Source organism: Somniosus microcephalus, chromosome 10, assembly GCF_052327205.1.
Source record: "Somniosus microcephalus isolate GS21.2 chromosome 10, FLI_Smic_1.0, whole genome shotgun sequence".
Classification (NCBI taxonomy): Eukaryota; Metazoa; Chordata; class Chondrichthyes; order Squaliformes; family Somniosidae; genus Somniosus; species Somniosus microcephalus.
The window spans coordinates 183,164,428-183,182,644 of record NC_140996.1 but is presented as its reverse complement, the minus strand read 5'-3'; the positions used below and the strand labels follow the sequence as shown (position 1 = coordinate 183,182,644).

The following is an 18,217-nucleotide window of genomic DNA, read 5'->3' as shown; positions in this document are numbered from 1 at the left end:
GCCAGTCAGGAAACTCCAGCAGTGCTACAGTGGAGGTGCACTTGAAGATCTGGTGAGGGACTTAAAGTGATAGAAGTGCTGTCGAAGGTTGGTATGAGGACAAGACTGAGGCCGAGGCTAGGGCCAGCTGGAGAGAGAGGAGGCTGCAACAACCGTCTCCCTCCTGTTTGTGTACATACTGCTGATTCCCAGGGCTTACTCCCATTTCCACGTGGCAGCCTCGGGAAGTAGCGGCAGTTGTGGCAGAGAGCATGGAATTTTGCTGGGACCCTAAGCCACCCCCTGCCCCCCCAATGTGGCAGGTGGGAAAGGAGAAAGTAGCAGTGGGGGCAGGGGGACAGAAATCCTGGTTAGGCAATGAAGTGGTAATAGGCCTAACCGCTCAAATCTTCTGACATTTTCTATCATGATCCTGCCCGATTTTGGGTGGAATCATGGCGGAGAATTCCCCCCACCATGTAGGGAAATGTGGGGCTTATACCACTGTTCTATGAAGCAAGATGTTGCTACACCACTGCACTGTGCCACTCTACTGCCCTAGGGCATATATATATTTTTTTTACCCTTCTAATTTCTGCCCTTCTCTATTGTGCTGATTCTTATTGAGGTACGAGTCCATGCACATCAGCTGCCCTACAGTCTGGAGGAGGCGGGCGTTCCCAATGGAGGGCCCTCTATGCGGGAGTCCTCTCTTTATCTATTGTGGACTTGGCCTGGAGGGTGTTGCACGGAGCAGTCCCGTGCAATAAGGGTTTAAGTAGGTTCACGGACTCCCAGGCTGCCTGCCTTTTCTGCGGCCTGGAGGAGTCTGTGTTCCATGTATACGTTGAATGTGAGAGGTTGCAGCCCCTCTTCCACTACTTGAAGGGGCAGCTCCTCGATATTTGGTTGCACTTCAGTCCTACGCTCCTGATCTTTGGTCTCCCGGTGCGGAGGGGAACGGGCAGGTCGGGGGACCTCCTCATGGGACTACTCCTGGGCCTGGCCAAGGTGGCCATCAACAGGTCCAGGCAGCGGGTGGTCGAGGGGGTCATTCTGCCCGACTGCCTGCCTCTCTTCTGTGGCCACGTTCGCACCCGGGTGGCCCTGGAGATGGAGCACACGGTGTCCGCCGGCACACTCGAGGCCTTCTGCGACCGGTGGGCACTGGAGGGACTGGAGTGCATCATCACCCCTGGGAATACAATTTTAATTTAATTTGTTAAGTTTCCTTTAAACTTTGTTGTTAAGTTACAGTTTTTATTGGTTGTGCCCCTTTAAAAAGAGGGTGCATGGCTGACTTTTAATAGGCAATTGCCTATGACAAAGAAAGAGTCAGCTGCCCTTTAGTGCCTTTCCCAATTAATAATTCTTTGTGTGTAAGCTTATGTCGTGAGTATTGGCAGGCTAATTAATTATTGGGGATGAGGGATGGGAATAACTTGCTGCTCTTTTAAAATCACATTGGGATTGTCTTTATTCTTTGCAGTTTCTAGTAACTCAAAAAGGGAGAAAACATCCAGTGATTTTCGCAAAGGCAATCTGTCCACAAACATCTGTGAGCACCCTCTGGAACATGAGTTGATTCAACCCTGAAGTCGATTAGCTCCAGTAGCCAGAACAGTCAAAAACTATAATAATTAATTATCCAGTTAACTGGGATAACTACGAAAGCCCTAATCAGCAAATATGTATACCCTTGCAAAGTAATTAATGGAAGCAGCCAGAAAGAAGCCTACAGGGCGTCATCAGAAAAGTTTAATGTGTTGAAAGCTATTCCACTCGCAACCAAAGACATTCAAATTTGCATAAAATACAATTTCATGGGTGAGGAAAAATTCATCAGGAAAGCAGATACCAATATTGGGGTCTTAAGTGCATTGCATTAAGGACATGCTACAATAATGGATCTAAGTGTTTGCTCTCAAGGTAAACACTAGCACTTAATGATCCATTTCAGCATTTGGATCACTTTATTTCCAAAGCAGCACTGATTCTGAAATGCAACCTCAGAACAGCTCTTGACAACTCTGTCAGTGTTTTTTCAAATTGCACACAGAGGGGTTAAATTGGATAACCCCCAAAAATGGGCGTGGGGTTCGCGATGCACAATTAACCCACGCCCGTTGATTGAAATGCAGGCAGCACGTCAAATTCATGCTGCCTGATGTTTTAAATGATTGCTGCGCGCAGCCGGCACTCCCCATGCTGTTTATCGGCTGCACGCATCAGCAGGGGGCCCGATATCGCAAGTAGCTAGAGCTACTTAAAGGCAGCCTGCACCTCTTAAAGGGGAGATGCATTGTGGTTGGAATAGGTGCTGGGAGTCAATGTCAGGAGTATTGCTCCTCAAACTTGGATGCAGTGCAGGAAGAAGTTTAATGAACTCACATGAGTTGTCAAGGTGAGTGCGTTCATCTTTAAATGGCATATCCTGCCAACTGCACCATTAGCCTCATCCACTGTTTAACTCACTACATCCCCATCACTCACCTACCAATAATCTCCATCAATCAGTACTCAACCCTAAAATTCATATGATTTACTTCACCCTCACACACTTAGCACTGTTGTAAGCCTTGCACCCACAATTCACAGCTCACACACATTGGAAGCTTTTCAAACATGACAGCCACATCACCCAAACATATTGCAGGACACTCACTGACACACTTCCCTCTTTCTTGCAGGAGAAGGTGGCACATAACAGTAGACAACAGCAATGAACTGGAGGAGGACAAGCTCTCCTGCCTGTTTTAAACCCCATGGAGGAGACAGTGATGGCCATCATGGGAAGGGGCATCGCTGAGGCCATGGCCACTAGTGGCGCTGAAGCGATTGATGATGAGGGTATCCACAAACCTATCCTCCTTCTCCCTCATCCCTCAATCTCTTCTGAGTGAGAAGCTGCAGAGGGTGTAAGCTTCTTACTTTCTCCTCTCCGCTCACGACAACCCAACCCATGTCCCTTTTTAATTTCAGATACCCAAGAACTGGAACCTGCCCAGTCAGTGGAGGTAGGGGAAGAAGAAAGTGAAGATAAACAGACACCGTCACTCAATCTCACAGTTGCAGCTACCAGCTCAGATACTGACCCTGCTCATATTTTAGAGGCGAGGATAGAGGAGTGATCTGCACATGGTGAGACACCCGGGCACAAGTGCACAGGAGCCAGTGCGGGGGGTGGGGGGGAGATAGCGCAGTTGCCAGCTCGCTGGAGGGTAAAGTTGCACACTAGTTCTGCTGCAAAGGACTCAGATGAGGACTTCGATGGGCCAGGCTACAAAAGAAGGCTGATGGGTGTACACACCCAATAGCTTGGTGTACTGGAAAGCCTGCGCACAATGTCATGGAGAATGGAGGAGTCCAGCACCAAATTGACACAGGGCTTTGCACAGAGCTTGGAGCCCATCCTTTCCAACATGGAACGGGTGGTCACCTCAATCAGCGCACCTCTGGATCCCAGAATGATGCAGCGCCAGATGACCGACATCTCGGCTTCCATTGCAGCACAAGCAGCTTCCACCAAAGGTATGCCTGCTGCCATGCAAGCTCAGATTGCTGCCATCATGGCTCTGGATACCAGTGTTCAAAGGGACATCCAGGGCATCACAGCAGTCCATTAATCTATGATCCAACAGATTACTAGGATTGCTGAGGTGTCGTCCTGGGAGAGTGGCAGTGGCTCCATGGAGTACAAACCTGCTACCCTCTCTCAGGATGAGGGCATTCATGCCCCTGCCACTCTGCCAATGCCCTTGCTGTTGTCTGCCAGCCAGCCAGCCCAGACTGCTATAGTTTAGGCCAATATGGTGCAGCCTGAAGCCGAGCCTTTTAGGCCGAGAGCTGCTCGAGGTCGCCCTCTGAGGCCATCTGAGTTTCCTCAGTTGAAGGTTAGCAGCCTTCCACCACCCATGCTGCAGTCACTGGGGAAGCTCCTCATAGGAGCACTAAGAGAGGCAGAGGCACACAGAAGAGACACTAAGGGAATGCACAAGGGTAATTCATTTATTTTTGAATGCATTATGTCATGATTTAATTTACAAATTTGGATTGGAATGTGCATTTTCTGTTGGCTTTTATTTTTGTGTTGAAGGAAAGAGGACAATATGATGGTCAGTGATAGAGGAAAGGTAAGGAGCGTGGCACTGTTGGTGACTGGAAAGGTGTGGTTAAGGTTACTGATATCGCTTATTAATTATTTCATCATGTCCTAAGCATACCTTATTCCTTGATTTAGCAGAACTGCACTTTAGCACTTTTTCCTCACAAGAATACTTCATTTTCCCACCCAAAAGCCATTCAATTTAATGGAAGTTTCTGATACAATGAATTAAGAGCTAAATTTCACAATTGAATTCCTGACTCAGATAGTTTATTGGGCAATCCAGGTTATAGTGACCTCTAACACCTCACATATGATTGGGTGGCTTAAAGTGCTAAAGGTGTACATAAAACCAATGGAGCCAATGAATCAGTTCAGCACTAAAAGGGCAAAGTTACTGCTTTAAACAAAAACAACAACTTGTATTTATATGGTGCCTTTAATGTAGTAAAACATCCGAAGGTGCTTCACAGGAGTATTATAAGACAAAAACATTTGACACCGAGCCACATAAGGAGAAATTAGGGCAGGTGAACAAAAGCTTGGTCAAAAAGGTAGGCTTTAAGGGGCGTCTTAAAGGAGGAAAGAGCGGTAGAAAGGCAGAGAGGTTTAGGCAGGGAATTCCAGAGCTTAGGGCCTTGGCAACAGAAGGCACGGCCAACACATGCAAAGGCTGAAAAAGGAGCCCAAGAATATAGCAAGAGAACAACAAAAGAGAGGCTGGAGACTGGAAATAAAATAATTATTGACACCATGGCCCCGATATTTACGAGGAGGCGGGAGGGTGCAGGGGACATCCGGCATGGCTGGCAACGGGGAGGTCCTGCCAAATTTAACTGCAGAACCTCATTATAATTTTTTGATTCCATTTCCTGCCCAGCAGCCAGCCAAATTGAGAGGCTGGCCGGCTGCCGGGTGGGAATACCAGCAGCAGGAGGTCACAGCCGGGGACCCTTTGGGACAGACCCCGGCTATTGGGAGGGGAGCAGTTTGCAGATCGGTGCTTGTTGGGGTGGAGGTCGGCGATCGTGGCAGAGGCTGGAGAGAGGCCACGATCGGCAGAAGGGAGGCCGAAGGTTTGCTTGCGGGGCTTGGGGGAGCGCTCCTGCTCCTCCTGGCCCATGAAGAGTGCTTTAAAAATCACTAACCTGCTGGAGCCGGCAGCTCCCGCCTCCATTTCGCTGCAGGGTTTCCCGAGCCCTGGGAAACCCGGCCGGCAGCAGTTAAATTTAAACCAGGCTCCTAACTGCACGGTGTGAGCCTGGTTTAAATATGTTAATGAAGTGTCCCGCCTCCAAGACGGGACACTCGCACGCCTCGCTATCTGCTGCCGCAAAAATGGCGGCAGGCACGTATGTGGCGGGTTAAGGTCGCGTTTCACGTTTTTTAGGGTTTGATCTCTCCCCAACCTCCTCCCACCCATCGTGCGGGGCTGGGGGGAGGGTTTAATATCATGGCCCATGAGTCAGGCCTGTGACATAACTAGACGATGAAAAATCTTGCACTGCTTTGAGCAAAACCTTGAGGAAAACAAAATGATTCCTGGATATATGTGAAGAAACAATGTGAATGATGGGGAATACATTAGTCTCTGCTAGAGGGTGATTAGCCGAGAAAAAGAACTAGCTTATTATTTGAAATTCTGTGATTCATTGGACTGTCTTCCACAGAAATCTGACATGCTAAAATTTTAAGGCAGCTTAAAGGAACAAAAAACGAAATGTCAGAAATTCTCATCATCACAGGTTCAATCTGTAAACACAATGTTTGTTCTTATCAGTATAAATCTATGGACAGAGTACTTTGTACAAAACAAAAATGAACTTGCGAGAAGGTAGACAAAAATCAGTGAATAGAATGTTCCTTTGGAGAGGCAAAAACTAATAACTAAATTGTATACAGAGAAAAACAGAAAAGGGTGGGGACAGCCTGTTGGTGAAGGAGGGGAAAGGAAAACAGGCAGGGCTGCTGTTCCGGATCGCTATGTGATGGCCTCTCTTGGAAAGGTGTGAGTGTTAAATTTGGAGCAACTTGTTTCTTTATCAAAATTTTGACTTTAAGCACTGGTTCAACATTACAACAGTGACTACACTTCAAAAGTACATCATTGGCTGTAAAGCGCTTTGGGATGTCCTGAGGTCGTCAAAGGCGCTATATAAATGCATGTCTTTCCTTGATCCTTTAAAAAAAAATTTAAACTAGTGGGCCTAGAAATTCACTATGGCCCCGCCAGCTGGCTAACGGCCAAAAGTTAGCGCTGGGCGCGGAGCCATGTGCGACCGTCCGATATTCACTTTTTGCGCCCCAAGTCGTAACCGGGCGCTATTCCAGGGTGTGCCCGCCACCGCTTGGGGCGCTGAAACTGAATATCAGCGCTCTAAGTGCCGCTGCGCCACCCGATGTGGTGCGGCAGGCTGCGGTACTGCAGGCCTCCTCCTTCTCTTAAGGTGGAGGTGCCTGCAACGGGGAGATCGCCGCTGGATTGTGCCGGCAAATGAGCCCGGCACCACGGAGAAGTGCCGGGCTCGCGGAAAGCAGCCGGCAATGCCGCGGGGGGGGGGGGGGGGTGGAGGAGGCCGGGGAAGGAGGTGCGGGCAGGCGGCCGCCGAAAAAGCGGCCGGCCGTACCTCCACCTTAAAGCGCCCCAGTAGCGCAGCAGTACGGCCCCGTTTTTCAATCGCTGTTTGCGGCCGCTGCAGAAGAGGCGGCCGCAACTAAATATGGGGTTTGGGCCAGAAGCGGGGCGGAACCGGGGCACTGCGCACACCGATGACGTCATCGGTGTCGGCGCAGCGCTACCGGCTACCGCCGCCATTACCGCAGCGCTGAATATCAGCGCACCCTCTTACACTGGCGCAGAAACCCTATTTGGGCGGTAACTGGGCGCAAAGCCCACTGAATTTCTAGCCCGTGCTCTTTAGTATTTTGACTTTTCTGTAAACTTTCAGGTTTCACTTTGAGATTTAGAGTTTTAAATTTATTCTCAGGAGGTGGATGACACTGGCAAGGCCACATTTATTGCTCAACCCTGGTTACCCTGAGAAGGTGGTGGTGACACTTCTCCTTGAACCACTGCAGTCCTTGTGACGCTGGTGCTCCCACAATGGTGTTAGGTGGAGAATTCCAGGATTTTGAAACCGACCCTAAGTTACTATTGACTGCATAAATAAATGCACTTTCACTTGTTTCATTTTCAAAAGAACAATATGTATTTATGTATTGCCTTTAATGTAAAGAAAATTCCCAAGGCTCTTCACAAATAGGTGTAAAGAAATCAGATACCGAACCGGCGTGGGAGACATTAGAATGGTGACGGTCAGAAAGATGGGTTTTGAAGAGGTTTTTAAAAGTAGAGAGACGGGTATAAGGAGAGAGGACCAAGGTAGCTAAAAGCTCTGCCACCAATGGTGGGGTGAAGGGGTGAGATACACAAGAGGCCAGAGTAAGAGGAAAGGTGCATTTGGAGGGAGGATTTAGAAGATTACAGACAGAGGATGGGGTAAGCTCATGGATTTATAGACAAGAATAAGGATTTTGATTTTAATCCCTTGGGGGACAGGGACCCAGTGTAGATCAGCTGGGATGGAGTTATGGGTGAATGGGACTTTGTGAATGATAGGATAGATCCAGCAGAGTTTTGGACACATTGGAGTTCCACCATCATCAAGCCAAGAGACTAATATTGGTTCAATGGCAAGTGTAAAAGAGCATGCCAGGAACAGAACCAAGTATTCCTTAGAGCGAGGCACCAACTAGTTATCCAACTACCTGCATACCAAAAGCAGTAGCCTACGGACCTTACCCCATCCTCTGTCTGTAATCTTCTAAATCCTCCCTCCAAATGCACCTTTCCTCTTACTCTGGCCTCTTGTGTATCTCACCCCTTCACCCCAGCATTGGTGGCAGAGCTTTTAGCTACCTTGGTCCTCTCTCCTTATACCCGTCTCTCTACTTTTAAAAACCTCTTCAAAACCCATCTTTCTGACCGTCACCATTCTAATGCCTCCCATGCCGGTTCGGTATCTGAAACAACAGATTAGAGCGATACTGCCTAGCCTTACCACATCCAGTCAAGCATGGTAGTGAAGAACCAGACAATTAACATGAGAAGAAGGTTCCATGAACATTTCCATCTTCAACCCTAGTGCAACCCAGTACAAGAGTGCAAGAGACAAAGCGGAAGTGTTGGCAAGCTTCTTTAGCAGTAATGGGATAATATATTGCAATCTTGATCAAATTCTTTGAATTTTGTAGGTGTTCCACCATTGACTGGCTCTGGAACAATCATAATCATTGTTGATGACCTCAATGATAACACTCCTCTCTTTGACCAAAGTCTGTACACTGTCACTGTCAGTGAAGCTGCCCCCATTGGTGTAACGGTTTTAACGATCCATGCTGTTGATCCAGATGCTGGAGAGAATGGACAAATCAGGTATGATATCATCACAGTTTTGCTGACCACCACACAGAGACCCATCTGAGAAATATTACATGTTTGTTAAAATCTGAAATGTTCATATAAAGGTACCTTCCCTCCATCTTTCCATCCATCTGTTTGCCTGTCAATATTAATTTGTTTACTTCAATAATTAAAAAATCTTGCTTGCTTTCTGCACCAGAGACTGAGTTCCCTCTCAACTGAGCAATGCCTAAAACCATTAATGTTTGTGTGTTTATAAGAAGCACCTCAAAATTATTGCAACATATCAATAGTTTTATATTTAAACAGGGGAAGTGTCCTGACCTCACCTGCATCTGTCTAAAGTATACAACTACCTGGAATCATCTGTGTCTCATTCACAAATCTGTTAGATGGGACATTTTGGGATTTTCACCAAACTTAACTTAAAAGTGATTTCACTTCATTAGCCCCTGGGCTCCTTTGGAAAAAATGGGCATCTTAAGAGCAGCATCTGTAAATATTCCACAGTTGTGAAGAAACTTACGTTATAAGCACATGAGGGAGAAAGGGATAGAAGTTTATGCTAATAGGTTTCGATGAAGAAGGGTGGGAGGAGACTTGTGTGGAGCATAAACACTAGCATGGACCCATTGGGCTGAATGGCCTGTTTCTGTGCTGTACATTCTATGTAGTCACTTAAAAACACTTTATCAGACTTTAACTAAACTTAATACTGTATTTGTAAGACTCCTAACTTATTTTGATATTAAAGAAGCTGTTTCAATAAATTAATTTTTATAATTTTACTCTTAATTGAACTCTTATCATTGCCCACATCTCAACATTATTCATTTCAGATGGGTGGGTGGCATAGTTTTCAATGCTATTCTGTTCAAGTCAACAAAAGATGTACTTTGCAATTGATTTCTTTGTTCATTTCTAAAGCATCACACACACGCACGCACACACACACACTCCCTCAACCACATACACTTAGGCCTAGAAATTGGGTTGTGGGTTCGCCAGGGCTGTAGCGCCAGAAATTTTGCGCCAGCGTTAATGCGGCAGCGCCCGACGAAAATTCGGTTGCGCCGGGCCCAGACGGCGGCGGGCGCTAAAGGAGGGTTTTAGCGCCTCAAAACGGGCGTTCAATTGGGTTTTCCGGCGCTAATCCCCCGCTGCGGCACCCGATGCGGTGCGGCAGGCTGGGGAACTGCAGGCCTCCTCCTTCTGTTAAGGAGGAGCTGCCTGCAGCCGACAACTGACCGGCGGATTCCCCCGACATCTGAGCCCGGCACCTCGGGGAAGTGCTGGGCTCGCAGCACACACACATCAGGGCCGCGGGGGGGGTGATGCAGAAGTCCGGGAAGGGAGGTGCGGGCAGGCGGCCGCCGGGAACGCGGCCGGCCGCCGCTCCACCTTTATGCGCCGGCGCAAAGGCGTGTAAGAACCCTTTCCACAATCGTTGGTTGCGCCTGCCACGGGCGAGGCGGGCGCAACTGAATTTGGGCTTGGGGCCGGGTTACCACGGCAACCGGGACGCTGCGCACACCGATGACGTCATCGGTGCCGGCGCAGCGCTACCGGCTAACGCCGATGGTAAGGCCCAAGTCAATTTCAGAAACGGCTATAATTCCAGCGCAATGCCCTCCAGCGCCGCTAATTGGGCGCTAACCCCACTCAATTTCTAGGCCTTACTCTTTAATCTCTTTAGGTTCAGTCAACTGATTCAACAGTTCAACCTTTGCTCATAACCTTCAACTTACAGGCTACCTGCTTATTGTTAACTGATGCTTACTCATATTAAGAAAACATCAATTAATTCCTGTAGGCAAATGTATCATTATATTTCCTCGGTAAGCATTATAGCCTTTCATTGCTTATTATTATTATGTTATATATAACATCACAGTACCGTGCCTTTATTGTGAAATCCAAACTATATATAACATCACAGTACCGTGCCTTTATTGTGAAATCCAAACTATGTGTTGCCTATGTGTATAAACTGCATTATCATTGTATTAATAACTTTGCATAAACGCTCTGTAAATCATACAGCTAGCCTGGAATTTCCATTCCCAACCACGCATTTTAACAATGTAAATCGGTTGGCCGATAATGGAAAGTGAGCAGGAACTCCATTCCGCCAGAACTCCAACCACTTTTTTTACTCAGCCTATTTCCCAACATTATTTCCATTGGCCAGTGAAGCGCTTGCCCATATGTGGGCAGCTAAAGGCAAACAAGATATTTAAAGGCATGGTGACATCTTAGGTCAGATTTAACCTCTTATATGTTTCAATTGCATCTAGCCACATCCTCACCAATATAATCCAGGAGGGAAAAATTTGGTCACGCCCTCTTTGGGGCGCTAACTTCACCAGGACGCTACTTTTAGTGCCCCTGCGCCATAAACTGAGTGGTAGCGCCCCAAGCAGGAGGTGGGGCGCTACTGGAAGCGCGCCCGCTCCTTCCTGGGGCACTACCATTCAATATTGCGGTGCTGTGTGCAACAGCACCATGCATGTCGGCACCTAGCGCCGCAGTATTACTGGCCTACCACCCCTGATTAAAGGGGAGGGGCCTAGAGCAGTGCGCACCAGGGCCCTGCTGGACCACTGGGGAGCGGGGTGCCGGGAAAACACCCCGGCACTGAAGAGGAGTGCCGGGCTGACCGATCACAGCCCGCATGAAAAAACAGGAGGGGGCAGGTACTGGCAGGCGGCCCAAAAAAAAAAGCCGCCCGGCACCTGCCCTTTAATTTGTGCCGCCGCGGCTGCAAAAATGCAACCCTGACCCTGTTCGACATATCGTCCGGCGGTAGGTCAGGGGAAGCAACCGTAATTTGCGGTTGGGACGCTGTGCACGGCGATGACATCATTGCCGGTGGCGCAGCGCCACAGGGTGCTACTGGCTACCGCCACTGCTAAACTCCCGCTGAGTTTCACGGGAGGCGTTAGCAGTGCTGCGCCCAGGCGCTAGGTGCTTTGCACTCCGTTAGTACCCCCCGGGGAGCTAACGGGAGGCGCAAATCATCCCAATTTTTCCCCGCAGGTGTCCAGTGTTTCTAGACTCCAGAGAAAAGGCAGAAATGAATTTAAAGAGCTCAGCTTCTAGATTGGTATGGTTTCTAGAAACCTCACATCTTATTTGAGTTTGTTGATTTTTTCTTGGGTGGGTTGGGAGGGGGGTGCAGGTGTTCACTGTTGTTAACTACTTGCCATTAGCTTTGAAGCTTCCAATTCCATAACCCCCAATTTCAGACAGGGCACAATAAGTTTTCCACTGGGAATTCCCTGTATCTTTGCCTTGTGGAAGAGGAGGAGAAGCTGGTGAAGCTGCATCAGAGGCATGTGGTACCCCTCCCCACCCCCCACCCCCCTCACCAAGGACCCCCACGTTAAAATCACAGACACTGGTGCTACATGGCCACTGATCAAACCTAATGTAACCAATGACATAAGCAAAGTCCTACAACCATTCAGCAAGCCTATCAAAGTTGGAAAAGATAACCTTCTCCAATATGGCACCCTGACCTCTATGGAAGCAATCTAGGCTTCCATAGAGTAAACTTCGACTGCCCTAAGGCCCTCTGTCACAAAATCCTATGCTGTAGATGGTTCTGCAGCTGCCACATGTTGCATGTGCACCGCGGTGCTGTTAAATGGTCCTCCAATGTCTCGCTGCTAGTGGAATTCTCTGCCCAAGTCACCATTTGTGGCATTCTGTCTGCTATGGCCCCCCAATGTCTGCACCAACGTTTGATGCTCGATTAGGATCATAGTACTCATGAGTTTCAGATCACCAGGCTCTTCAGCTAAGAGACAACAGGGGTAATTATCACCTTCACCACTTGGGGGGCAAACTGACGGGTTCTATAACAGATCGGCGATCCTCTCCGTCAGTTTACTGCCTAAATGGTGAAGGTGAAAATTACTCCAACAACTCATGACCATCTTCTTCCTCATATACCAGCTGCTCCTCCTCACCTGTGCACTGTGCGTCACCCAGTGACCTCTCCTCTGCCTTACTCTCTAAGTCTCCTAGGGTGGATGTTGTTGTGTCAGTACCTTTCTACCTAGACACAATTAGAACTCAGAACCCAGAGATTCAAACATGAAGTGCTTTATTCGAAAGGAAAGGAAAGTTCTGGAGAGTTCCGAACAAAGAGAGCTAAACTTAACCAAGAGAACACCCAACAATTTATCTGCTGTGACAGCGCCACCACAGGTGGGAGGAGAACACACAATACATAACATATTCCTCCCCTCTTAAATGAAAGGTCCACATTATTCCTCAACAGGTAAGTTACTTTCAATGCACTCAACTAACCAAGGGTAGAGGTAGACTGCCTCAAACCCTGACTTTACCCTGGGGTTTATTCTGCCCCAGTCTTGTGGGTAAGTCACTAAGCCTACAGATCCAAGCGTCTTGGAGGCCGCCGCTCTCTGATAGGATACCGGCGGTCATTGCTGGCTTCCACAGCAGTAGGCATTGACACAAGCCTAGATAGAGAAGGTGCCTGTGTCAGTCGAAAGTCAGGAGTTTGCACAGGTGGAACAGTCTCTATGACTTCCTGTGTTGGATAAGAGCACTGTGGCAAAGGATGCTGGTTTGCAGTATCATCCGGAAACAGTTCAGGCCAACCAGCCGTTGGAGCCTCTGTGGCTGTCTCTGCTCCTAGCAACAGTTGATCTGTGTGTCTTCTCCAGACGACGTCCTCAGCAGTCTCAACCGTGTAAGACACAGGGCCCATCTGCGCGATCACCGTAGCAGGAACCCATTTCGGTCCAGTGTTGTAGTTTCGAGCTAGGACGTGCTCTCCAGGGTGAAACTGTCTCTCCTTGGCTCTTTTCTCTCTCTTTTCAACTTGAGCTTGTTGTTGACAATGGACAACCTGTTCTGCCCTTGGAGGTTTGAGTAAGTCAAAACTTGTCCGCAACTGCCTCTTCATCATGAGCGAAGCGGGAGAAGTTTTGGTTGTGGCATGCGGCTCGTTCCTGTAGGACAACAGGAAGCTGTTCAGACGTTGGTGGATTGAGCCCTCACCTTGCGATGCCTTCATAGCATACTTCAAAGTTTGCACGAACCTTTCTGCCTGGCCGTTAGTAGAGGGATGATAGGGCGCAGACCTGATGTGTTGGACACCATTCACATGCAGGAAGGTTGCAAACTCCTGTGATACAAATTGTGGACCGTTGTCACTTACAAGTTGTTCCGGTGAGCCATAACGGCTGAACATTTCACCAAGTTTCTCAATTGTTTTCTCTGCCGTGGTAGACCTCATCACAGCGACCTCCGGCCACTTGCTACGAGCGTCCACAACTACCATAAACATCTTCTCTTCGAAAGGACCGGCGAAGTCCACATGTACTCGCTGCCACACTTCTGCAGGCCAATCCCAGGGGTGTAGGGTTGCCAGCTGTGGAACATTCCGGACCCTTTGACATGGGGAACATGTTTTGGCTTTCTCCTCAATATTTCCATCGAGACCTGGCCACCAGAAGTAGCTTCTTGCCATTTCCTTCATCCGAACCATCCCACTGTGGCCTGTATGAAGTTGTTGCAGTATAGGTTCCCTCAGAGGTGGCGGAATGATGACACGGCGTCCCCAAAGAAGACAGCCTGCCTGGACGGAGAGCTCATTTCTTTTTGAAACGTAAGGTTTCAAACTAGGAGGATCTCCTATAGCTCTCCCTCGCATGACATCGTCCATTACCTCAGACAGGACTGGATCGTTGCGGGTGTACCTTCGCACCTGAACTGCCATGACAGATGCTCCCTCCACTTGTCTAAAGTAGAAGATGTCTATCTGATGAGGCTCTGGGGGAGTAACAGGCAAGGGCAGCCTCGAGAGATCGTCTGCGTTGCCGTGCAAGTCTGATTTGCGATATTTGATGTCGTATGTGTGTCCTGACAACAGTAAAGCCCACCTTTGCATCCTGCTTGCAGCAAGAGACGGAATTCCGGTGTGGGGCCCGAAGATTGAAGTCAATGGACGGTGGTCCGTCAGGAGTGTGAACCTTCTCCCAAACAGGTACTGATGAAATTTTCGAATTCCAAAAACGATTCCCAAGGCCTTGCGCTCAATCTGTGCATAGTTACTCTCGGCCTTGTTCAAGGTGCGTGATGCGAAGGCGATAGGTTTCTCTTCACCAGAAGGCATGATGTGGGATATGACTGCTCCCACACCATATGGTGACGCATCACATGCTAGCTGCATGGGTAGCTTTGGGTCGAAGTGTGTCAGGATCTCCGACTTCAGCAATGCTTTCTTTGCTTGGGCGAAAGCTTCGTTGCACAGTTCAGTCCATTTCCATGTTTTGCCTTGACATAGTAACTGATGTAACGGCTTCAGCAATGTTGCTAAGTCTGGAATAAACTTCCCATAGTAGTTAAGTAGCCCCAGAAATGAACGTAACTGACTCACATTCTGGGGTGCTGGGGCCACCACGATCACCTTGACCTTTGACGGCGCCTTATGCAGACCAGTAGCGTCAATCACATGCCCCAGGTACTCAACTGAAGACTGAAAGAATTCACATTTGTCTTTACGAACTCTGAGTCCGTACTCTTTCAGTCGTTGTAGTGTCGCATCCAAGTTCAGAAGATGATCCTCCTCATTTGTCCCAGTGACAAGGATGTCGTCCAGGTAGCACTGGATTCCTGGCAGTCCACTCAAAATCTGATCCATTGCCCTTTGGAATAGAGCGGGGGCCGACGTAATTCCAAATGGAAGGCGGCAGTACCTGTATAGCCCCTTGTGTGTCACAATGGTCAGCAGCTCCTTTGATTTGTCATCAACATGCATTTGTAGATAAGCCTGGCATAAGTCTATTTTGCTGAACTTTTGCCCTCTGGCCAGGCCTGTAAAAAGATCATCAATGAGGGGAAGAGGGTACTGTTCCGCAGACAGCACTGGCTTAATAGTCACTTTAAAATCCCCGCAGATTCGAACAGATCCATCCTTTTTCAGGACAGGAACAATGGGTGTGGCCCATTTGCTCATGCTCACAGGCTCCAGGACTCCATTCTCGACTAAGGCCTCCAAGTTAGCCTCAACTTTTGGCCTAATTGCATAGGGTACAGGTCAGGCTTTGTGAAACTTTGGCTTGCTGTCAGGTTTAATGTCCAGTCTCACGTTGATCTTTTTCATGCTCCCAAGTTCCCCATTGAAGAGTTCTGCATGTTTGTTTAACACTGCAGTCAGACCTGACTCCCCTTTTGACAACATGCGGACTGCAGGCCAGTCCAGCGTGATTTTCTCTAGCCACGCACGTCCCAGTAGCGATGGGTAATTTCCCTTTACCACATATAGTGGCAGTTTCGCAGTCTGTCCATTCAATTTAACTGTCACTTCAATGGCGCCTCTCATGGCCACAGGTTCGCCGGTATACGTCTTTAGCACAATGTTTGTTGGCTGAAGGGTAAGATGCTTTAGCATTTTGTTGTAGACAGTGTCTGAAACAAGGGACACAGCCGCGCCTGTGTCTACCTCCATCTGCACTGATTGTCCCTCCACCAGTGGTGACACCCAGTAGCCATTTGAACCACCTGCAACCATCAGTATGTGCACCTCTTCCTCCTCAGAGGTGTCGCTCCCCTCTGTTTTGCTTGTTCCATCATACTGCACTGAATGAACACTCTTTATCCTCTCTTGTCCAAATACAGGCATTTTGCTTTCATGCTTCCCAGCTCTGTCTGTTCTTTTTTTACCTCTACAGGCGCGTTCAATGTGACCCTTTTTGTCACAATTTTGGCATTCCAGCTCCGTACACCAGCAGTCATTAGCGTGATGGCCCGTTTTCCCACAACGGTAACATGTGCCGTTCCGCGCACCTTTAGGCTCAGACGACACCTTGTGAACTCTCCCTGTTGAACTCAACTGGTGAGCCTCCTTTTCCGCCATCTCCATGGAGACACTAACTTCAATGGCCTTTTCAAGAGCAAGGTTGTCCTCAGTAAGAAGGCGCTTCTGTGTGGCTGCACTTTGCAGACCACACACAAGTCTGTCTCTAATGGTGTCATTCAGCACCTCCTTGAACTCGCAGTGTTCTGACAACCTTTTTAAAGCAGCAGTAAACATCGTCACTGATTCCCCCTCCTCTTGATTCCGTTTGTGAAATCTAAATCTCTCAGCAATAACCAGAGGTTTTGGTGAAAAATGTGCTCCAAGAATTTCCACTAGTTGCTTATATGTTTTAGTTCCTGGCTTATCTGGCTGCACAAGGCTGCGAAGTAAATTGAATGTCTTCGGCCCCATTACACTCAAAAAGGTAGGCACGACCTTTTCGTTTGCCACCGCATTCGCCAAGACAAAATAGTCAAAACGTTCCGTATAAGCGCTCCATTCCTCAACATTTTCATCAAAATCACCGATGTTTTCTAATATAGTAGCCATCTCACGTTCCAAATTAAAATTTCTGTTTACTCACTGCACCCGTAACGTTAATGTGATGCTGCAATCTCTGTTCTGAGTGTTTTGTAGTCGAAAACAAGATAGTTCCCACAACGCAGATTCATCCGATCCTCGTCGCCACTTTGTTGTGTCGGTACCTTTCTACCTAGACACAATTAGAACTCGAACCCAGAGATTCAAACATGAAGCGCTTTATTCGAAAGGAAAGGAAAGTTCTGGAGAGTTCCGAACAAAGAGAGCTAAACTTAACCAAGAGAACACCCAACCATTTATCTGCTGTGACAGCGCCACCACAGGTGGGAGGAGAACACACAATACATAACAGATGTCTCTGAACCCATGCTTGGAAGGGACAGAGAGCCAGTGCAGGCTGCGAAGTACTGGTATCGCCAGAGGCTGAGAGGCCTGCTTCTTGCTGCAGCACATCTAAAGGAAGAAAAGAGGAAGCAGAGTTCACATGTCACTTTCCGAGAAGGAGCAACATGAGGATTTTGTAGAATGGCTCACTGACAATTAATACAGGGTACAATAGGAACAGAAAGAGAAACAGAATACCATGGCAAACCCTCAGCCTGCACATGCTGTCCTACCTCCCCATCTCCAACACTCTGTGTAGCCTCCCTGTCCAGGATCTGCAAAGCTTCTTCCTCATCGAGCTGAGAGGTTGCTGGCTTGAGGGGTGACACCTGTTACCTATTTTTTATGGCTGTTATATACTTTGTCTCCTTGAAAAAAATGCAAAAAAATTAGAATTACTGTTAGTTCACGTAACATGCAGTAAAACTCAGATGTCAGAATGCAGCCAGTAATGAGAGTGATGACAGAATAATGCAACTAGCTATTATAATCCATAGGAAGCTTTTGACTGGTGATTGCATGTAAGGATATGAATGAAGGAACACTTTTAGATAAAGGCTGGGGTGTAAAGGGCACCATACTACCTCATGGGCAGTGATGGTAAACAATTCATGCACTTTGATACAATGTGAGAGGGAGGTCTTTGTAAGTACATTCTTGGAAGGTGTGGCTGATTCATCTTACCTTGCCCGACCTGGAAAGGTCATTAAACTTTAGCCCAGCACATGTGGGTGATTCAATTGACACTCATTGCCCTGATTACTCTCTTCCAGTGATCTGCTGCAGCTCATCTTAGTTTTTTTTGTCAGTTCCAAGATGGTCTTTCTCTTCAGCCTAATCTCCTGAAGTAGCATTTTCAACCCTGCAGCATAACACTCCTTACCCACCAATGCTCGACCTCTCAATCAGAGACATTTACAATGTCTACAGCTTATGAAAATTCTTTTGA

General features: G+C 48.0%; 1 protein-coding gene across 1 annotated transcript in view; it reads left to right on the top strand.

Moving 5' to 3' along the window:
- Positions 1-18,217, top strand: part of LOC147111911 (protocadherin Fat 4) — a 142,106-nt gene that overhangs the window by 45,267 nt on the left and 78,622 nt on the right. The window contains exon 6 of the mRNA XM_085999299.1: positions 8,339-8,519. Within this exon, the coding sequence (XP_085855425.1) occupies positions 8,339-8,519 (181 nt within the window). The remainder of the gene's footprint in view (positions 1-8,338; positions 8,520-18,217) is intronic.